At 48.7% G+C, this 21,916-nt stretch overlaps 2 protein-coding genes across 3 annotated transcripts; both read right to left on the reverse strand.

Annotated features, from left to right (window-relative positions):
- Positions 1-263: 263 nt before the first annotated feature.
- Tex52 (testis expressed 52) lies at positions 264-9,552 on the reverse strand. The gene is made up of 3 exons (XM_057770008.1): positions 9,456-9,552; positions 5,130-5,680; positions 264-721 (listed from the first exon to the last, which is right to left on the reverse strand). Exons 1-3 carry the CDS (start codon positions 9,531-9,533, stop codon positions 427-429), a joined length of 924 nt encoding a protein of 307 aa, XP_057625991.1. The 5' UTR covers positions 9,534-9,552; the 3' UTR covers positions 264-426.
- Positions 9,553-11,027: 1,475 nt separating this feature from the next.
- Positions 11,028-21,860, reverse strand: Foxm1 (forkhead box M1). 2 transcript variants are annotated; one of them, XM_057769998.1, is made up of 8 exons: positions 21,737-21,860; positions 18,805-19,353; positions 17,696-17,847; positions 15,729-15,920; positions 13,910-14,038; positions 12,998-13,042; positions 12,406-12,475; positions 11,028-12,238 (listed from the first exon to the last, which is right to left on the reverse strand). In XM_057769998.1, exons 2-8 carry the CDS (start codon positions 19,307-19,309, stop codon positions 11,040-11,042), a joined length of 2,292 nt encoding a protein of 763 aa, XP_057625981.1. In that variant the 5' UTR covers positions 19,310-19,353; positions 21,737-21,860; the 3' UTR covers positions 11,028-11,039. The 2 variants fall into 2 exon arrangements, with proteins under 2 accessions (XP_057625981.1, XP_057625973.1); XM_057769990.1 differs by having other exon boundaries at positions 12,406-12,478.
- Between the last annotated feature and the right edge of the window lie 56 nt (positions 21,861-21,916).

The following is a 21,916-nucleotide window of genomic DNA, read 5'->3' on the forward strand; positions in this document are numbered from 1 at the left end:
CACTCTTGCTAGGCAATCACTCTACCACTGAGCTATATTCCCAACCTGCAATTCCTTACCCACATTTTCTTACCATATCTCTTCCTAACCCCAGCATACACACATGTGTGCGCCACACACACACACCACACCTCACCACTCCTTATTCTAACCTTAAGAGCTGGAGCCTACAGAAATTCTAGCTGCCTTACCCCCTCTCTCTACCCCAATCTTCCCATACTAATACGAGTCTGCCAAGGAAAACAGAGAACAATTCAGAGCTTCAGCGATGTCTCCAGAAACCTGAAACAGAGGTGGTATGAGGCTGGAAAATGGCAGGTTATTCTTTAGAAGCTGGAGTCCTCAGCCTCCTGAGGCTTCTTGCTGAAGCAGGCTAGGCTGTGTATCCTGAGGCCCACTCTGGTCTCCTCCCACCAGGAGGCTCTTTTAGACATATCCAGGGCTTCTTTTCCTCTTTTTGGCTGATGTGTTGGCAGGTCTTGCCTTGGACAGGTAGTAGAGGGGCATGGCAACCCGGTTCTCTATCAGGGTTTGGTAGTCCCTCACCAGGTCTTCGCTCAGGGGCACACAGGGCAGCCGAGCCAGTTTCAGGGCCTTCTCCTGGTAATGCGGCTGCGGGTTTGGGCGGGGCCAGTTCTTGGTGAAATTATTGGGAAGTGGGTTGGGTAGGATCTGGAGACCCCAAGGCTCAAGCCTTCCGCCATCAGAGATGAACTGAGACCTGTTGAGAAAGCGGTTCAGAGACAGCAGAGTCAAGGGGGGCTCCAGGCACGGTACGGGGAGGCGGAAAGGGCAGGTGATGGTTCCCAGCTGGCCTGCATTTTAACTGTGTCTAGCTGTACGTCTTTTATCCTTTGGACAACTGTACAGTATATCACCTAAGTTTTTAAAAAAATATGCTTTCTGTTACATATTTTTTAATATAATTTATTTAATTTTATGTGCATTGGTGTGAAGGTATCAGATTCCCTGGAACTGGAGTTACAGACAGTTGTGAGCTGCCATGTAGGTGCTAGGATTTGAACCTGGGTCTTCTGGAAGAAAAGCCAGCTCTCCCAACCGCTGAGTCATTTCTCCAGCCCCTCTGTTACATATTTTTATTGTGCTTATTAATTTTAATATTTTATGAGTGTCTTGCCTGCATGTTGTCATGTACACCACTTGTTAGCCTGGTGCCAATAGAAGTTAGAAGAAGGCATAAGATCCCCTTAGTCTAGAGTTACAGACAATTGTGAGCTGCCATATGGGTAGCAGCCAGTGCTCTTAACTGCTGAGCCATCTCTCCAGCCCCTCACCTAGAGTCTTCTTAAATATGTATGTGTTGCTAGGGATTGAACCCAGGGCCTTGCACGTGCTTGGCCAGCACTCCACTACTGAGCTACACCCCAGTCCGATTTTCCACTCTTGGCTTCCTTCTTTTTTTCCTTCTCAGTCTGTAGTCCAGGCTGTTCTCCATCTTAGATCCTCTTGCTTCCTCCTCCAGAGGTTTCTACTGTCACGCCTGACTCTAGTTTTTATCTAAATTCCAGCCATTCTTCTCTTTTCTCTGCTAATGCAGAGCAGATGGGAAGACCGCTGAACTCAGCGTAGCATAGCAGGCAACTTCCTCTTCTGTGTTGGCCTGTAGTATTAAATTGAACAGGAGCAAATTGACTTAAAAACAAAAGCAACAGCACGGTTGAATAGTAGCAGATTTTCTGTGCTTCAAGAGGCTCTGTACCTGGCTCAGCAGATATTCCTGTCGACTGCCTTTGGTTTATTCGAGGTCCTCAGCTGCAGCTACACATGACAATCACCCCAGAAACTTTTTTGTTTTTATTGTTCATTTGTTATTATTATATTTTTATTACTATTGCTGTTGTTAGTGCAGAGATGGAACTTTGAGCTCTTGCATGGTAAATAAGAAGCTATATTCCTAAGCTATGCCCCCACCCCTGGGATAGTTCGTAAAGTTCCCCAGGGACCTTGCCAAACTTGTACAAGACCTTGAGTTTCTATGCAGAGGATCCTAGGGATTAAGATAGAATCTCATGTAGCCCAGACCATGTCTAGTTCATGTGGTGCTAGGCACTGAACCGAGGACTTCATGCATGCTTGGAGAACACTCTGTCAACTAACTGAGATCACTTAACTAACACCCACCCACTCTTTTCTGAAAGGTCTCATAAAGTCCAGGATAGCCTCCAACTTACTAAGTAGCCAAAGGTGACCTTGAATTCCTGACCCGCTTGCCTCAGTCTCTTCCTACTGCCAGGATTATAGGCACGCACCACCACGTCCTTCACAATTGCAACTCTTTCTGAAATGCCTGTATGCCACACATTAGTTACCAATAGTCTTCATGTGCAGACAGAGAGAGAGAGCGGGGTCCTCAATGTGACTCACCTGAAGAAGCCACCAAACTCTGGTGCCGTGTTTTAAAAATTGAATGTGTATGTCTATAAACACACATGTGTAAGGTACACGCGTGCGGCGTGTGTAGGTGCTGGTGCAGGCCAGAGAAAGCTCTCAGTGCCCTGCTCTCTCACTCTCTGCCTTACTCCCTTGAGACGGAGTCTCTCACCAAATCTGAAGCCTAACATTTCGGTGAGGCTAGCTGGCCAGTGAGCTCCTAGAAGCTGCCTGGAGATCTCCCAGCATTTACAAGTATGAACGGTTGTGCCCAGTTGTTTCTACATGGGCGTGGAGGTGTTGAACTCAGGTATGCTTGGGCAGCAAGTGCTTATCCACTGAGTTATCTCCATGAGTGCGCCTGCGTGCAGAGCTGGAGGTGAAACCTGGCCTTGTACACACTAAACAAGTGCCCTCCCCTGAGCTGCGCTCCAGGCTTCACTATTTGTTTTTCTTTTTTTTTTTAATTAAAAATCTCTGGTGGGAAGTGGTAATGCACACTTTTAATCCCAGCACTCCAGAGGCAGAGGCAGGTGAGTCTCTGTGAGTTTGAGGCCAACCTGGTCTACAAATGAGCTCCAAGACAGCCAAGGCAACACAAAGAAACCCTGTCTTGAAAACCAAGACAAACCCTCAAGCTTGGTATGATGGCACATATCTTTAATCCTAGAGCTGTGAGTTCCAGGCCACCCTGTCTCCAAAAATAGAAAGAAATTCTATTAGGGCTGGAGAAATGACTCCGTGGTCAAGAAATGGTCCGCGTTTTATCAGAAGTGCAGCGTTCAGATCCTAGCATCTATACCAGGTTGCTCACAAAATTCTGTAACTCAAGCTCCAAGGGATCTGATGCCCCTTTCTGGCCTCACAAGCATTGCACACACGTGCGCGCGCGTGCGCACACACACACACACACAAGCAGTTCCCTCTAAGGTCTGTCTCTTCTGAAACCTAGATGGTTCTAGCCCCTCCTCTGTAACCCTCTGAAGACCTTCTAACCTACACTGCAGCTCACAGGAGTCCTGCCTGTCCACAAATTTCTGTAATATCAACTTTCTAGAGTTTTTATTATACATAATGCATTTTATTGTATTTTTATTCCTGTATATAACATATTTTAATCATATTCCCTCTCGTTATCCTTTCTTGTCTTCCTTTCCTAGGGACCCGCTTCCTGTTCCCAGTTAGTGTGTGTGGCCCACTGCATTTCTGTAGGGTTACTCACAGACCTGGGCACCTTAGCAGTGGCTCCACCCTTGAAAGAAATGTCTCCCCTCCAAGAACTGTCAACTTGCCTATTAGCCCTGGGGAGGGAGAGGTGGCACCGCAAGCATCCATCCCTTCCTCTTCTCCTCCCAGACAAGATAAGATCTAACTTTGGTTCAATTTCTTTCTCCCATCTTCCTTTGCTTTCCTGTGTGGAGGATAGACTCCAAGGCCCTGGGCATATAAGCAAGTACTCCACCTCCGAGCAGCACTCTAAGCTCCTGATTTGGTTCTTTTACATACTGACAACCCGGTTCATACTTATCCTGTGACGTAAGTGTTTCTGATCCTCCTTTACCAATTGAGCCTGGAGAATCCAAGCCACTTGTCAAAATGATACTCTCTGGGTCTGAAAAATCTGACCCCAGGTTTCATTTCTGCTTCCTCTATTAATAATGGACTTTACTGGACAGATGTGGTGGTATATGTCTCTAATCCTGGAACTTGGGAGGTAAAAGCAGGAGAATCAGGAGTTCAAGGCCAGTCTTGGCCACGTGAGACTCCAGCTGTAAAAAGGAGGAGGGGAGATTTACTGGGGGTTTAATACTTTTGTGCTCAGGCAGGTAATATATTCTATGTTCTCCTTGTTTTAAAAAAAAAGAGGAAAGGAAGGATAGAAGGAAGGAAGGGAGGGAGGGAGGGAGGGAGGGAGAGAGAGAAGAAAGAGGGAAGGCCTGGAGATGTCTCAGCGGTTAAGCATACTGGGTGCTTTCCCAGAGGACCCAAGTTCAATTCCCAGCACTCACATGGCCACTCTCAACTGTCTGTAACTCTAGTTCCAGGGAACTCGACCACCTTTTCTGGCTTCCTTAGGCACCAGGCATACTTGTGGTGTACAAACATACATTCAGGCAAAACATTCATACACATAATTTTTTAAAAAACTTAAAAAGAAAAAAATGAGAGCCAGGCATGATGGCATGTGTATGTAACCCTAGCACTCAAGAGCCTGAGACTGGAGAATTGCCAGTCAAGGCCAGCCTGGACAATATAGTGAGATTCGCCTCAATAGAAGAAAATAAATATAATAATGACAACCACCATCTCTCTCTCACACACACCCTGTGGGTGTTTTGCAGGTATAGTGTGGCTGTGGTAGGTGTCTCTTCTATCTCTTGAAGCCAGGGACTAAATTACATTTCTCAGTATCCCTAGGCAAGCAGATGTTAAATTCACAGTACTCTCTCTCCATTTTTAGTTAAATAACAAAGTGCCTTTTCCCATTATCCCCACCCCTCCATCTGCACCATCTGGCCAGCTACTTTCAGGAAGCAGTTGGGGGTGTGGCTCCACGGCAGAACCCTTGTTTGGTGTTTGCAAGGCCGTGGGTTCCAACTGCACAGAAGAAAGCATCTCAGATGACCATGAGTGGGAAAGTTGGAGATGCAAATTAGATACCAGAACAGGACTGGGAAGTCGTGGGAGGGGGCACACGAACATGGGCGGGATCACTGCCTGGGAAGGGGTGAGCTTACTTCTTGAAGTTTGGTGGGGGCAGAATATTGCCATGGGCATCGAGTGGAGGGGCCCTCAGTTCGCTCCTCAGCTTGAGTTTCTCCACCTCCTTCAGCTCTCTCACGGTTCTCACAATCACTTGGTTCTTTCTGTTCATGTCCATGAAGATGGGGGTAGCGCTGATGAAGGTCAGGAAGCTGTGTGGGCCCATCCAGGAGGGCGGAGGAATGGCAGGTTGTGCAGCAGGGAGACGGTGGCCATTGGAATGGGTCAACCAGCGCCAGACATTGCTGTCATAGGGTATGTCTGGCCTGGTGGGGAAGGTGGCAGGCAGACGTCCCACATCGAGCCATGTGTGAAAGCCCCAGGTGTGCTTGGTTTCATCCTTCCAAGGATAGCGCGCCTGGTGATGAACCTTAGACTTCATCTCTGTGTATGGTGGCTGCTTCAGGGCCAGCTTGTGGTAGGGTTGCTGGGTGAAGCCTGGCAAGTCTCTGGCCTCTCTGGGGAGGAGGAACTCACGCTGAGTCCAAGTCTGGTCGGTGGGGAAGGATTCTCTGACATGGACCATCTAGGGAGACACAAAAGAGAGCCTAGAAGGGCTATGCCCGCAGAGCAGGATGCTGCAGAAGTGCCCTGCTCTCCTTCCCAGGCACAAGCTGCCAGCATCCAACCCAGGACTCATCAGGACGCAGATGAGCTCCACAAAAAGGTGTCTCTCCATTCCCGCTGTCAGCAGGTGTGTATACATACGTGTGCATAAGACCATTCCTGGGGGTGCATGTGCGTGTGTTTATGTGTGTGGAAGTCAGGAGATAACCTTGGATATTGCTCATCTTGGTTTTTTTTTTTTTTTTTTTTTTTTTTTTTTTGAGACAGGGTATCTCTCACTGGTCTAGGAATTATATTGGTCTGGCTACAGACTGGCCGTCAGCCATCAAGTCTCAAGAGTCCACCTCTCCCCACCCCAACCCCCAGCCCTGGGATTATAAGTGTTACCACTTAAAACTTTATTACCTGAAAAGGATTTATTTTTATTTTATGAGTGTTTTGCCTGCAAGAATGTGTGTGTGCCATGTGTGTGCTTGTTAATCTTGGAGGGCAGAATCCCAGGGACCCAACAGAATTAAAGATGGTTGTGAGCTGCCGTGTAGGTGTTGGGAATCTAACCCAGGTCCTCTGCAAGAGCAGCAAATGCTCTTAATCACCGAGCAATTTCTCTAGTTCCCTGCAAAAAGTTTTACACGAGTTCTTGTGATTGAACTCTGGTCATAACACTTGTATAGCAAGCGCTTCACAAACTGAGCTAGCTCTCTTAACATTGCCAGCTTGGCAGGATCAAGAACCATATAGGATGCAAGTCTTTGGCACGCTCGAAGGGGCTGTTTAGATTAGATGAACTGAGGCGGAAAGAGCCGCATTAACTCTGATGCCACCATGCAGAAGAAAGCTGAGCACCAGCATTTACCTTCCTGACTGCTGACAAACTCCTACATGATCGACTATAGGGCCCTTAATTTTGCTTGTCAGGTATTTTGCTTCAATGAGACTGGTAATTGCCCCAATCCAAAAGTTACTGTACTATCCTCCGTATCATTTCCATAGATTTATCAAATCTCATTCTTTTTCTAATTATTAATTTTGGCTTTGATTTCCCACTCTCTCAACTTCTGCTCTTTAAAAATTATATATAAGGGGGCTGGAGAGATGGCTCAGTGGTTAAGAGCATTGCCTGCTCTTCCAAAGGTCCTGAGTTCAATTCCCAGCAACCACATGGTGGCTCACAACCATCTGTAAAGAGGTCTGGCGCCCTCTTCTGGCCTTCAGACATACACACAGACAGAATATTGTATACATAATAAATAAATAAATAGTTCAATTCCCAGCAACCACATGGTGGCTCACAACCATCTGTAAAGAGGTCTGGCGCCCTCTTCTGGCCTTCAGACATACACACAGACAGAATATTGTATACATAATAAATAAATAAATATTTTTTAAAAAAATTATATATAATTGCATCTTGGGTTTAAAATTTTTATCTTTTTAAAAATTCATGTGTATGTTTGTGCACGACATACATGCCTGGTGCCAAAGGAGGCCAGGAGAGGGCATCGGATGCCCTGGGCTGGAGTTAGAGATGGCGTGAGCCACCATGTAGGTGCTGGGAGCCTGGCTCCTCTGAAAGAGCAGCCAGGACTCTTGAACGCTGAGCATCTCTCTAGGTCCTACTTACACTTAAAGTTTTATTTATTTAGTGTATATGTGTGTTATGGTGTGAGCGTGGAAGTCAGAGGACAACTTACAGAAACCAATTCTCTTCTTCCACTATGAGTTCTAAGGAAATGAACTCAGGTATCAGGCTTGGTGGCAAATGCCTTACCCCTGAGTTACCTCATTGGCCCCAACTTCCTTCACCACTCTCTTCTGTTCTGATGTCCTCATATGTGTCCCTGTAGACACATCAGGCCTAGGGGGAAGATCCATTCCAGCCATTCTAGCAACATACTTTCCTTTGTTCCTGGTCCTGGTCACACCCTAGGAAGTCTCCCTAAAGGAGGGCCAGGTAGCTTTCCATCCCAGAGTCTTCTTATTACCTGTTGTCATTGGCACTTTCCCCTCATTTCTCATTGAAAGATCAGCTGGGCTAGAAAGCATCTAGAATGTTCTTTCTTTATCTTTTCTGTCTGTCACAAAACACGGTGCCCCTTTCCTAAAACTCCATGAGAAAATATCCAGTTCTGCTATGGTTTGTCTAAGTGTCCCTCAAAGGCCAGTCTAAATGACTTGGTTCCAGCCTGAGGACTGACCAGGAGAATCTCAGGTGGGGGGACCTAGTGGCAGCATGCTTTTAAGGGAGACAGCAGGATCCAGGGCCCTTCCTGCCTCTTTGCTTCTGGGTGCCCATGAGGTGAGCAGCCTGCTTTGCCATGTTCTCCCTCCATGAGTTGCCTCACAGGTCTAGGGCAGCAAGGCCAAATGGCCGCACACTGAAGGAAGCCTCTATGAGCCCCAGTGAGCCTTTCCCTCCAGTTATCACTGTCACGGCAGTAGCAAACTGACAAAATCGACAACAAAGCCCCTATTTCAGATGTAAAGACCCTGTTACAGTAAGGAATTCACAGGCCTCAACTAAGTGGCAGAGTTCAGGTTTAAGCTGTGTTCAACCTCAGCAGACTTAGCTGTGTGAAGCATGACTAAGCCTGTTCATAGTCTGACCAGGGCAGAAGTGTCTCTTAATCGTTCTTCCCTCTCACCCACTCCAAAACCCCACCAGTTTCTTCAGCATCATCCCTAAACCATATTTTCTTAAAATTAAAATCTAGTGCATGTGCACACACATGCATGTCATTGCATGTGAAGGGCTGAGGGCAGCTTGTAGGAGTCCATCTTCTCCTTCCACCACGTGGGGTCTAGAGATGGAGCTCAGGGTGTCAGGCATAGCAGCCATCTTGTTGGCTTGCTTGCAGGTTTATTTTCTCCTTCCTTTTGGTTTTGTGAGATAAGATCTCGTGTGTAGCCTTGGTGGACCAAGCTACTGAGTGCTAACATTACAGGCATGCCTCACTGGATCTAACTCTCTAAGTCTTTTCTACAAGAGCACCTCAGAGGCATGGCCTGAGAGCTAACACAAACTTGCCTCGTCGATCCCAAGCATGGCAATACATGGTATTAACTTGTTAGGAGGTAGAGGCAGATTTCCACAGATTTGACGAAAACCTGGCCTAGGCGTGAACTTCAACCAGGACTATATAGGGAGGTTCAAACAAATCCAAAATTTGGCCCAAATGGCACATATCTATAATACCAGCCCTTGGAAGGCTGAGACAAGGTTACTGTAAGGCTGACAGTATCAGGCTAGCCAGGAATACAAGCAAGACTGCCTTGAGAAAACAAAAACAGACCCCCTGAAATCTGAAGATGCAAGATCCCAAATGCCGAAAAATCTGATTTTTTTTCCCTGGGCAAGGGCATGGTGTCACAAGTAGAAAATTCCACATTTGACCTTTGTAATCAGTCTCAAATATCAAACATCCTAAAAATACTGCATGCGTTAAGTCACATTCAGGCTGGGTATAAGATACATATGAAACAGAGAAATGTTATGGGCAGTTATGGGTCTGTTTATGACACACAAACACTCCAAAATCCAAAAATCACAAAGCTAACAGTAGCTCTGGTTTCAAGTGCTTTAGATAAGGCCCCATCCACCCGTGCTAGCCAGGCTCCTCCTCCCCACGCTCCAAACTCAGCATATCATAGGATGAAGGCAGAAGAGTTTGTATACCAGAAGCCTGTTGCTCAGGACACATGAAAAGGTGGCTGCTGAGGCAGGCCCACTCTACCTGCAGGAAAGGCTCCCTGACATGAGGCACATCGTCCATGCCTGGCTTTTGGAGGGATCTTCCCCAGCTGCTGGCCATTCTTCCTCTGAGCCACAGAGCCAGGAGGTGAGGCTTTGGGGAAAAGCCCTCTCTGGTACCATTGTTTGCTGCTAGGGTTGCTATGGTGATGCTTCCTGACTAGTGCTGCTGGGAGGAGACTGCCTGTCCTGGGAGGCTCTTCAGTCCCTGATGCCTTCCTGGTGAGCTAGGGAGGGGGTAGCGCTGTCAGTTCTGGTTACAAGATGTGGTAACAGGAGCTGCTTCCAGGAAGACCTTGTCTGGGAGGTTTGGGGAGGAGGACGTACGCAGGCTCTCAGGTTTGGGGCTGGGATAGAAGTAAAGAGACCCCTGCAAAGGGCCCAGCTTTCTGGCCTGAATGTTGAACGGCATGGGAGGGGAACTGAGGCCTACAAGTGCTGTGCTACTTGAGGAATCGACAGGAGCCCAAGTCAGAGTTTGGGTCATGGAACAAGGTGGCAGGGAAGAGGTGGGCAGGACTTTGTAGAGCCAGGATCTCATGTAGCTGGACTGGTGGATCCTCCTGCCTCTCTCTACCTCAAGGACTGAGATTATAGCTTTGAACCACACCAGACAAAACCGGCAATCTCTGCGTCAGAAAAGGGTGTGGGAGGAACATCTGTGAAAGGCCCTGGCCATCATCTCCAGTCTCCACCATTGCCCCTCATTCAAGTCCTCGAGACCAGCAGTGCCACCCTGGGTTTTATTCAGTAGGTAGTTACAGTAGTGTTCTTGTGCTAGCTTGTGTATCTGAGCCTAGGGTTGCTCTTTGCAAAGCTCAGGTGCAAGCTAAGGAAGACAGGCAGGTCAGGGGTCACTTCCTCCTTCTCAAGCCTCGGTCTGAGCTCTCAATGCTGGCTTCCCAGCATGGTCAGGAACACTATCAGAGAACCACCTAACAGGACCCATGTGAGCACTCATCCCCCACACCCAAACCCAACAGGCTTTTCTACCAGGACCACTGGTTTGGAAACATGGGGATGTCAGGAAAGGGCAGTAAGTGGGATCCTGGCAAGCCAACCTGCATGTTTAGATGCCTAGAGAACCCACAAGTGTAGAAGAAACTGCACCGCAGGTCCTTCCCCCAAGGCTGCAAGCAGAAGCCAAGTGTAGCCCTTGTCACCCCAGACTTCTGGCAGTCTCTAGATAATGATCTAAGGAAATAAGCTTACAGTTATAATTAGAGGGCAATTTGGGGAACTTACACCATTTACAAGGGTTATCCTGCCAGGAGCAGCAGGTGACTACGGGGCACTTCCTGATCGCCACTGCTTTTGTCACGCCCACCCTTCGGGTACCAGCAGAGAGAGTGGAGGACGCAGACTCTCCAGAGACCCTACTGCATGCACAGGTCCCAGAAGTGGCTTCGATGTGACTATCTCTTGGCATAATTAGGTAAAGGGCACAGTTCAGCCCTTGCGTGGCAGCTTCCCTCAGAGGGCTTGGGGTACACTGAGCCTTGTACTACCCAGTCACACAAGTGCCAGGATAGTGAGCAGCTTGATTAGAAAGTTCAAGGCCTTGGCTCTATCGCAGCTCAGGGATGAACTGAGACCAGTTGATGTCAGGGCCCAGAGGGTCCTCTTCCAGGCCAGGGAAGCTGACGTCTAGAAGGATCTTGCTGAGGCTGTCATTCATTGTGTCCAAGACCAGGCCTTCTGTGAGAGAACGGTTGGCTGAAAGGCTGGGGACCTGTGGCTCAGGGGAGTCTGGCTTGGGGACCTCGAGATGTGGAGGCGGAGAGCTGCTGAAGGGGTCAGAGGCAAGGTCAAAGGGTTCTGAGTTGAGGAGCTCCCGGGGTGAATCAAAAAGGGGAACACTTTTCAGAGGTGTGGTATTCAACTCCATCAGCCCCAGGGAGTCAGGCAAGGGGCCAAAGGCGCCCTGGGGGGTTCGTACTGGGCTGAAATCTAACCCCCCAACTTTGGCTGGGGGTGTAAGCCTCCAGGACTCAGGGGTTCTGGAGAGCACAGACTTGCTAGGAGTGGAGGAGATGGGCAATGTCTCCTTAACGGGGGTCTTGAAAGGCACCCCCTCCTCTTGAGGGCACTCAAGCTGGGACACAGGCTCTGAGGACTCTGCCAGGAGTAGGGGCTCCATGGCCGGCTGTAATGTGCTGGGGTCCTCTGAGAAGAGCAGTTCAGGCTCATCCAGACAGGGTGGCCGGAGGTGCTGTTTCCTCCGAGAGCGGCTCACCTCCCTCTTCTCTCTTCGCTTGGTCACCAGCATTTCCGAGACACACCGGGCAGGGGACTGGCGCCCACGATAGGATTTCTTGGGTTTTGGGGTAGGAGAGCAGGAAGAATCTTCCCAGGAATTAGACAGTTCCTCTTTCAGTGACGCACACGGAGAGGGCCACTCTTCCAAGGGAGGGCTCTCCACTTTGACAGGCCTCTCGAAGGGTGTCAAGTCCTTCCCAGGCTGGATTTCTTCCTCCTTAATGGACTGAATAGGAAGCAAAGGCAATAGCCCTTCTTCAAGCAGGGGTTTCTCCTCCTTCACTGGTCCGGCAGCAGGAAGTGGGGCAATCCCTTCATTGGCTAGCAGTACCTTGGGTGCAATTCGAACTCGCTTGCTATGCCGAGCGAGCTCTGAGCTCCTAAGTGAAGCTGCCAGAGGCAATGGCATCTTTACCGAGGGCTGTAACACCAGAGACTGGTTCACTGGGAACTGGATGGGTACCAGGTATGAGCTGACCCGTGGGAGCAGAGGCTTCATCTTCCGCCCTAGGAGGAAGCAGGAGAGATCAGAGGTAGCAAAGTTATGGGCCCCCTACTTCTCACTCCAGGAGCCCTGCTTAACTGTGCGCTCAGATCCTTTAAGTTGGAGACAGAAGCTGAAGCTAGGCCCCAGAACCAGATCAGGCAGGTCTGAGGCCCACTCCCATACTCACGTGCGCCCAGCGGGAGCTCAGTTTTGATGGTCACATTTCTACGGAGCTCAGGATTGGGTCGTTTCTGCTGCTGCTTTTGGGAAGAGAAAGAAACCAGGGTTAGTAAGGTGAGGGGAGAGAGCAGAACCCCAACAACTTGAGCTGATGCAATTGGCCTAACCAACAACCCAACAACTAGAAAAAGCTAGTTTGAACGATGGATGCAGGTAAGTACAATCTGTCAAGCCATGCTGGGAGAAAAGTGGACAGAAACAGACATATGAGGAGAGAACAGGACAATGCGACACCATGATCCTCACCACCCCCAGGGAATGCAACAGCTACCAGAGAGACAAAGAAAAGGCAGGCTGAGAGAACAGGCTGCTGCTGCTGCCTGCAAGGCCCATGCCACGCACTTGTCCTTGCAGTGGCAGGTCCTGCAGTGCCCAGTTTGCTCTGCTCAGCACACCTTTGTGATGCTGTGTTTAGGGCTAGCAGCCACAGGGCCAAACACAGTCCCCTCCCCACATCACGGCTTCTCTGCCCACTAAAGCCATGCTGAGCAGTGAAGGAAAATAAGGCCAAGCCCCGAGCCAGAGGAAAAGAATCTTACTGATTCCAAGTTCTCAGGCGATTGTGGAGACCCTGGTTCCAGTGGCTGGGTGGCGGCCAGGCATCGAGGGAGAGAAATGAGATGAAGTTACCACTAATGTGGTCAATCTACCCAGACTAGGAAGAAACCTATTTGATGGGTGCCAAGAGATACCATGGATAATGGTCCCTTCCAGAAGAACAGCACAGCATCAGCATCCTTATGGGTACTAGAAGTTCCCAAAACAACTTTTTTCCTGAAAACGTGTTCTTGTGGCTCCATTTCTGGTCTCTAGACTTAAAAAAAGGTTTCTTTGGAGCAAGACTGAAAATACAAATTATAGGGCTGGAGAGATGGCTCAGTGGGTAAGACAGATTGCTGTATAAGGATCTGCATTGAAAAATGAAGTCAGGGCTGGCCATGTAAGTGCTTATACCCCAGTACTATGAGGTGGGGGTGGAGACAGGCGGATTCATGGGTATGCCGACGATCAACGTAGCTCCAGTTTCAATGAGACCTCACCCCAAGGAAACGAAAGTGATTGAACAGGACACCCAGGGTCCTCCTCTGGCACATGGCATGTGCACTGACACAAAGATGCTCCCCCCACGCCACGCCATTACTAGGCCCATCCCAGATTCATTCATCAGAACCCCAAGTTAGAGACCTGGAAGCTGTAGCAACAACGGTCTACTAACAGGGGAAGTTAGAATAAGATTTCTCAATTTTGGACCAGAACAGTTCTCTTTGAGCTCTGGTCTAATGCAAAGGAGTGTTATTTGGTATCTGTCACCTGAGGTCAGGGCACTATGCAAGTCATTAATTGACTGGCTCTAGCTCTCTCTCAGTCAGAACGTCAGGAGGAACACTGCTCCTTTCCAGAGGTTCTATAACCAACCACTCTGGCTCTCTAGCTCAAACAGGGGCAGTCACCTTAAACACTTGGTCCAACGTCAAGTAGCGATTGGCACTTGGGTGAATGGTCCAGAAAGAGACCTTGCCATTGGCAGACGTCTCCCGCACAAACATGTCATGGAGAGAAAGGTTGTGACGAATGGAGTTCTGAAAGGGAAAGGTGAGCAGTTAGCAGCTCCATGAAACATCACCCTTGGAGCGAACTGGGAAAAGCAGGGGAGTCTCCCGCTACCAGCAGCAGAGACTATGCGCAGGGTCCTTGCAATCTGACCTGCTGGCACCTCCCTTCCTGAGGTGCCACACTGCAGAGCTAACCTCAGCCATACACCCCAGGAGATAGATTGGTGACACCCCTTCAGTTGGTTACAAAAACAATAAACCATAACAACAAAAAACAGATCTAGCTTATCTCCAGGCTATTAAAGTCTTGGGCTGGAAGCTTCCCTCTCTGTTCCTGTGCTCCATCCCAGTGCAGGACAGAGGTGAAAGGAACCTGAAAAGGGACTTTACACCTGCGACTTCTGCCTCATCATCTGAGTGGAAAAATAAAGACAGGCAAAGCCGGGCTCTGTGTCTCCAGAAGTGTACCACGCCCTTGGGCATCAGGAGAGGTAAGACAGGCAAAGCCGGGCTCTGTGTCTCCAGAAGTGTACCACGCCCTTGGGCATCAGGAGAGGTAAGAAGACTGCTGCCCACTGCACGATCCACAGAGAAACACCGGAGGGACAGGAGCAGCAGCAGGAAAAACTCCCTCCATGCCTGGACACAGGGTGCACACCCGTATTCCCAGTACTTAGGAAGACAAGGCAGGAAGATGCAGAGTTCAGCTAGGCTGGGCTACCTAGCAAGAGCCTATCTCAGAGACTGGAAATCTTGATTTTAGAGATCTAGGAAGATGCCAACGTGAGGACCAGATACAACTGTAGCACTGCTGCCACCCGTGGCCCGGTGTCAGACAGCCCAGATGTCAGCACTGCAGGCAAGCCATGCAGGGCAGGCTGCAGAGGACATGAGGTCACACGCTGGGTCAAATAGGAGTCAGATGTCATTCTTCCTGGCAAATCCCACTTCAAATCCAGGCTCTTGTGCGTGGCAGGTTAAGTACTCTGCCACTGAGCTACATCTCCAGTCTGGCAAATCCCGTTCTACCCAAGCTTTTCGATGTAACGCAAGGGACTGAAAGATGTGTAAAGGTACCTGCTGCCAAGCCTGAGCTCAATCCCAGAACTCACACTGAGAGACAACTCTAAAGAACTGTCCTCTGACCTTCACATGCCCACCACACACAGACCACTCTGCAACAAGCAAATAAGTAAATGCAAAGACATATATGTGTATATATACATATGTACTTTCTGATTCTGACACAGATTCCCAGGCATCTGTCTTGGAGTCCCAGTGCATGAGATGAAGAACAAGACACACCTGTCCAGTGGGTATGGTGGCACACATTTGCACCCCATCTGCTCCCGAGGTTGAAACAGGAAGACTGGAAACAAGGGAGAAAAAGAAAAGGCCCGGCCCACTAGATGTTCCAGGAAGTTAATCTTGGGGCCATGAGGCTCATCTCATAATTTTTTTTTTTTTTTTTTTTGATTTTTTTGAGACAGGGTTTCTCTGTAGCTTTTTGGTTCCTGTCCTGGAACTAGCTCTTGTAGACCAGGCTGGCCTCGAACTCACAGAGATCTGTCTGCCTCTGCCTCCTGAGTGCTGGGATTAAAGGTGTGCGCCATCACCGCCTGGCCCCATATATTATTTTTCATTATGACACAGTCTGAAGCAGAGTGAGAAAGAGTTATATCAGAATGACCTTGACATCAACTATGGCGCACAGTACCTTCCAGCCTGGCTTGGCGATGTGCTTAAAATAGGGGAAGTGGTCCTCAATCCAAGTGTAGATATCCTTCAAGGTCATACGTTTTCTCTCAGTGCTGTTGATGGCAAATTGTATCATGGCCATGTAAGAGTAGGGTGGCCTCTCAGACACAGAATCCTGCCAAGACGTGGATGCTCCTGAGGGCTCCTCAACCTGTGTGGTGCGAGAAGTCGAAGGGAGAGGGACCGGAGAATGACACAGAGGAGTTCACGGAAACCACCCCAGCCCGCTGAGCAGCACTTCTCAATCTTCCTAATGCTGGCCCTTTAATACAGCTCCTCATGCTGTGCTGACCCCCAGCCATAAAATTATTTTGTTGTTACTTCCTAACAATACTTTTGCTACTGTTATGAATCATAATGTAAATATCTGATATGTGACCCCAACTACCACTGCTCTAGTCTATACTAAAAACAAACTTTTCCCTCGCCCTGAAATAGGGTTTATTTGCAGAGTTCTGGAACTCACTCTGTAGACCAGGCTGGCCTTGAACTCACAAAGATCTGCCTGCCTCTGCCTCCCAAGTGCTGGGATTAAAGACCTTTGCCACCTCTGACCAGAAAAACAAGCTTCTTTGAGACCAATATTTCATAATGGAATTAAAGTTTGTGATCAGTGATCAGGCATTGTTAGTCCAAATCCCCAGCAATTAAGAACTGATTCACTTCCATCCTCTTCCTGAAGATAAATTGTCTGATAAGAAGAAGCCTAGAGGCTGGGAACATACCTAGCTCAGTTGGCACAATATTTGCCCAACATACACGAAGGCCTGGGCTGGATCTCCAGCACCACACAAATGGACCGTGGTGACACACGTGTCTGCAATGTCAGCAGTAGGGCAGGATGATCTAGAACTCAAGGTCATCCTCAACCGCATAACCTTTTCTTTTGGTTTTTCAAGATAGGATTTCTTTTTTTTTTTTTAAATATTTATTTATTATATATACAATATTCTGTCTGTGTGTATGCCTGAAGGCCAGAAGAGGGCGCCAGACCTCTTTACAGATGGTTGTGAGCCACCATGTGGTTGCTGGGAATTGAACTCAGGACCTTTGGAAGAGCAGGCAATGCTCTTAACCACTGAGCCATCTCTCCAGCCCCAAGATAGGATTTCTTTGTGTAGCTTTGGAGCCTGTTCTGGAACTCACTCTGTAGACCAGGCTGGCCTCGAACTCAAAGAGATACAGAGATCTTCCTGCCTCTGCCTCCCGAGTGCTGGGATTAAAGGCGTGCCACCACTGCCCGGGCTCACAACCTTTTCCAAACTAGCCTAAGCTACATAATAAGACCCTGTCTTATTAAAAACAAAAAACAACTGGAGTCTCTTCCGGCTAATTCTCTAGTTGGGGTTTGTATGAATCCATGCCCATTTTCAGACCTGGAGGTCGAAAGTCTTAGGTCTCAGTTCCGTTTGTAGTCCTGACGAACTGTAAACCCATCCTGTTTCAGTGTTTGGAGAGCAGCCACAGTCAGAAGTGTGGGGCAAATGCTTCCAAAGGACACATCTGGAGGTTTTACACAAGGATCTGATCATTCCGTTTAAAATTTTGAGATATAACTTTACACATACAAACTGTATGGGTTTTTTTGTTTGTTTGTTTTGTTGTTTTTCGAGACAGGGTTTCTCTGTGTAATTGGTGCCTCTCCTGGAACTCGCTCTGTAGACCAGGCTGGCCTCAAACTCACAGAGATTCGCCTGCCTCTGACCTGCCCCCCGAGTGCTAGGATTAAAGGCATGTGTCAATACTGCCCGGCCAAAAAAAAATTTTTAAAGAAAAATTAGACAGAAAAGCAAAAGCACTAAGTGGTGTGAATAAGAGAAGTTGGATGTTCCGCTCCAGTAGCTCCTCGAACCATTTCCCTTCTTAGAAATCCCCTGCACTAAGCAGGTCTGACTTCCCTAATGAGTGAGGGACAGAACAGTTCACCTTAACCTGATTCTGCTCCAGGTGACAATTCTCCTTCTCCTCCATCTCCTGCTTAATGCTGCAGGGGCCCAGCCCGTCAGAACTCATCTTCCCAAGCCACTGGATATTGGTTAAGCTGTTGTCCAGCGTGCAGCCTGCTGCTTCGCCACCAGCTATAAGGAAAACAACCCAAGACTCCATTAGCAGCCTCTTCAGATGTCCTGCAGCTCCATCAAAACTGATGGCTGGAGATAACCCTCCAACTCAGCTCTTAGGGACAGGAACACATGGTAAATCACAAATCATTGTGGTTCTAAGTTACTCTGCCTCCTGATGGACTTGAGAAATTCAGGAATGGTGAACTCCATCTCAACATCAGATAGGACCTTAGGCATCTGTCAAGGCAATTTTTGGATAGCTACACAAGAAAGTCACTTTTCTTCCCCAGGCTCCAATTTATTCCTTTAACATGGAGATTTACTTCCTTACCGGATTATGGTGGTCTGAATAAGAATGGTCCCTATATGCTCATATATTTGAATGCTTAGTCAGCAAGCAGCACCGTCTCAAAGGATTAGGAGATGTGGCCTTGTTGAAGGAAGTGTGTCACTGTGGGTGGGCTTTGAGGTTTCAAAAGCCTGTGTCAAGCCCAGCTTCTCTCTGCCTCACTTGGCTCACAGATCAGGATGTAGCTCTCAGCTACTGCCTTAGTGCCTGCCTAAATGCTGCCACACTCCCCACCATGATGAAAATGGACTAAACCTCTGAAACTAAGTGAGCCCCCCCTTAAATGCTTCCTTTCATAAGAGTTGCCTTGGGCATGGTGTCTCTTCAGAGCAATAGAACAGTGACTAAGACACAGGTCCGTACAAAGAATAAATCAAATCAACCAACCGACCAGTCAATCAACAAATCCTTTTCCAACATAAAGAGAGAGATGGGAATGTTACATTACTGTAACCCTTTCAACAGTGCCCAGATGGTTTGCTCAAAGCTTCAGGATAAAGAAAAGCGAGCCTTTGCCTTGGCCCCTCCTAGATTCCTATCTACCACATTCATCAGCTTGACTGACTGCAGGCGGGGAGGAGAAAGGCCAGCCTTCACACCCCTTTGCCTTACAAACCACATACCACAGGTTTCCTGTCTTTGCCTTGGAAGGGCTCCAGGTGGCTTGGGAACAGGCACACCCTTAGCTGCTGGCTTTGGTCCCAACGTCTCAGGGCTCGCTTCTGTCCTCTTGGAATCATGGCTGGTTTGGGCTTGCGGCTGGGGACCAGGAGGGTGAGATGAGGTCCCGCCAGAGCTGATGAGGATGAACTTGTTGGGTCCACTGCTGCCACTCTCTTTCCCTTTGGCAGTTAGTGCTGCGATGATGCTTTGGATGTCGGCATTGTTGGGGATGGCCACCACTTGTGTGTTGGGCATGGTGGGGTGGTTGATGATCTTGATTCCAGCTGGAAACTTACAGGAACTGGACTCTGCCACCTCCTGGGAGGCCTGTGCTTGAGTAGGCTCCTGCTGGGCAGGGGGTCTCTTTGCTTCTTCCTCTGCTGTTTCACCTGGGGCATTTTGAACAGGAAGGGGCAGCCTCCGTCTTTTGAGAATCAGTGGCCGCCTGGGGCTGGTTCTCATCATGAAGCTGGGCTCTCAGTCTCCATTGAGAATCACAAGCACCGACCCTGCAGGGGCAAGGAAAAGCTTGGTATCACAGATCGGCGGAGTGGAGACAAACTGGAAGGGGTCCTTCGTATGAATGGTCACAAGCAGAAGCTCAGAGGCCCAGGGGAATGCTGCCTGTGTCCCTGTAGAGCCCTCAGACAATAAGGACAGAACCTGGGTTTGTTGTACACTTGTAATCCCAGAACCTACAAAGTTTAAGGCCACCCTCAGCCAGAGAGTGAGTTCAAAGTCAGCATGGGCCACGTGAGACATTGTCTCAAAAAATAAAATGAAATGAAATGAAATGAATGAATGAATAAATAAAGCCCTACTACTGACCAAGGAAAGCTAATAATTACAGTAAACAAGCAATTCAAGTGGAGAACATGGGACTGAATTGGAGTCAATGATCTCCTGGAAGCTCACTACTGGCCAGGCTGTGGATATAACACAGCTTCATGACAGGGTGCTTGCTTAGCTTCTGCAAGGCCCTAGGTTCAGTTCCCAGCACTACAAAAAAGCAAACAAAACTCAGGTTGTTTGGGGTCAGCAAGATGGCTCAGTGAGTTAAATCGCCTGCTGCTAAGCCTGACACCTGAATTCAATCCCTGGGACCACAAGGGTGAAAGGAGAGAACCAACTCCAACATGTGGGCGCCACCCCCCCCCCCCAATAAACATGTGAAAACATTGTTTTTAATGTTTGGCTAACAGAATAAGTGAGATGACATCTATAACAATGTGGAAAAGCTGCCAGTCCCCCAGAATTCAGAAAGTCACTTGCAATGACTGTAGAGAGAGGTGAAAGATCAGAGAATGGATGGACAAGTGGCATTAGGAGTCCTGACAAAACTCTGATTCTGCGACCCAGTCTGTGATACAGTCTTGGTGCTTTTTTATCTGCAGGTCAGAGGTTCGGTGCACACAGTCAGAGGCATCTATGAAATCACCTCCTAGCCTGCAGGATCTCCCAAGGGGGGGGAGGGGGGAACTTCCCTATTCAGAGTCTACGGCAAAACCGTGCAGTCAACGATTTCACATTTTCACTGCTGGCCATTGAACACACAGTAGGTAAGGACTCTACTACCTCTGAGCTAAACCCACAGTGTTGTTTTTCCGGGAGGAGACATGGTCTCTTCTAGCCTAGGTTGGTCTCAAACAATGCAGCTGACCTTACATTTCTGAATCTCCTGCTTACACTTGCTAGAGTCACAGGCTTGGCCATGAGCCAGGTTTTTGTGTTGCTGGGGAATGAACCCGGAACTCTGTGATGCTTGGTTAGTGCTGTACAATAAAACCCCAGTCCTCTTGCTTTACAAAACAAAACAGTAACATCTCTGTACTTGCAAATATTTATGGCATTTGAGTTTTGTAAGTATGTTACTTTATATACCTTAACTTTCTGCTTCAAAGTAAGATTGTAACGCCCATCTCTGATGCGGGATTCCCCTCTGTATGCTATGAATATGTTTTAGTACCATCGGTTAATAAAGAAGCTGCCAGCCGGGGAAACAAACTGGCAGTCTTGGTTTACACATCTCCTGCCTACTAAGATGTTGCTACCATTAATATGCTCAAGGTGGCTTTTATTTTTGAGACAATCTTATGTAGTCCAGGCTGGCTTTGAACTGCTGAGCCTTTGGACCCCACTTTTGTAAATGCTGAGATTACAGACATTTGCCACCATGCCTGACCATACTAAAAGTGCCTTTGAAATGCTAAGGGAGTAGTTTTTTCTTTAGAAGCATTTTATAGATTTTCATAGATATACAATCATAAATTAACATTAATTTAAATCCTGTCATTCTATTTTGAATGACAAGAAACAGGGAAACCAGCTCCTTTTTTTTTTTAGGACACCTGCCAAAAAAGGATTACCCATTTTTGACATTTGCCAGCTGATTAGGGTTCTTAGGTCCCGTCCATCCTGTGGCTTCCTTTTCTTTATATTTCCTTTTCTCTACCTCCAAATCTCAGTTTTCATTTTGCTTCACATTACACCCCACCCCAATCAAGTAGCAGACACCCCCACACCATAGGGTATTTCTCGTTGACCTTTTCTCTTCCTCTAATACTCCCTAATACCTTCGAACCAGACGCGACTTGCAGAGTCACCCCCATTCTCCACACCGAACCGGGAACCTTGCAACACGCAGCTAAGGATCCCGCCCTGCAACCCTGGAGGCGGAGGCAGGGTTGACCGCCTGTGCAGACTCAGGGCAGGTCTGTTCCCAGGACCCCCGGGTGCTCGGAGAAGGCGGCGGGAAGGCCGAGGCCGGCCGGCTCACACCTCCTGCCCGGCGGTCCCCATCACCCTCTCGCGCCCCGCAGCCCCAGCAGTCCCGACTCAGAGCCCTCCCCTGGCCCGGCCCGGCCCGGGACTTCCTTTCTGCACCGCACTCACCTCGCACACCACGGCTGCTCCACGCGGGGCCGAGGCAGGCCCGGGCGGCGGGTCCCGGAGGGACGGCCGGGGTGGGAGCCCGGGGTGGGGTGCGGGGGGAGCCCGGGCCGGGGGTGGGTCCCGCAGCGCCGCTTTCAGTTGTTCCGCTGTTTGAAATTGGCGCCGGCGGAGCGTTGCGGT

This window comes from Chionomys nivalis, chromosome 1, assembly GCF_950005125.1.
Source record: "Chionomys nivalis chromosome 1, mChiNiv1.1, whole genome shotgun sequence".
Taxonomy (NCBI): domain Eukaryota; kingdom Metazoa; phylum Chordata; class Mammalia; order Rodentia; family Cricetidae; genus Chionomys; species Chionomys nivalis.

Bases quoted from the DNA above. Each gene is read 5' to 3' on its own strand.
- Tex52 (XM_057770008.1), bottom strand. From the start codon at position 9,533: ATGGCCAGCAGCTGGGGAAGATCCCTCCAAAAGCCAGGCATGGACGAT. The intron at 5,681-9,455 runs GTAGAGTGGGCC...GTGTCTCCCTAG, and splicing joins TCAGGGAGCCTTTCCTGCAG to ATGGTCCATGTCAGAGAATC. The intron at 722-5,129 runs GTAAGCTCACCC...CTTTCTCAACAG, and splicing joins CCCCCACCAAACTTCAAGAA to GTCTCAGTTCATCTCTGATG.
- Foxm1 (XM_057769990.1), bottom strand. From the start codon at position 19,309: ATGATGAGAACCAGCCCCAGGCGGCCACTGATTCTCAAAAGACGGAGG. The intron at 17,848-18,804 runs GTATGTGGTTTG...TTTTCCTTATAG, and splicing joins GCAAAGACAGGAAACCTGTG to CTGGTGGCGAAGCAGCAGGC. The intron at 15,921-17,695 runs GTGAACTGTTCT...CGCACCACACAG, and splicing joins TGGAGCAGAATCAGGTTAAG to GTTGAGGAGCCCTCAGGAGC.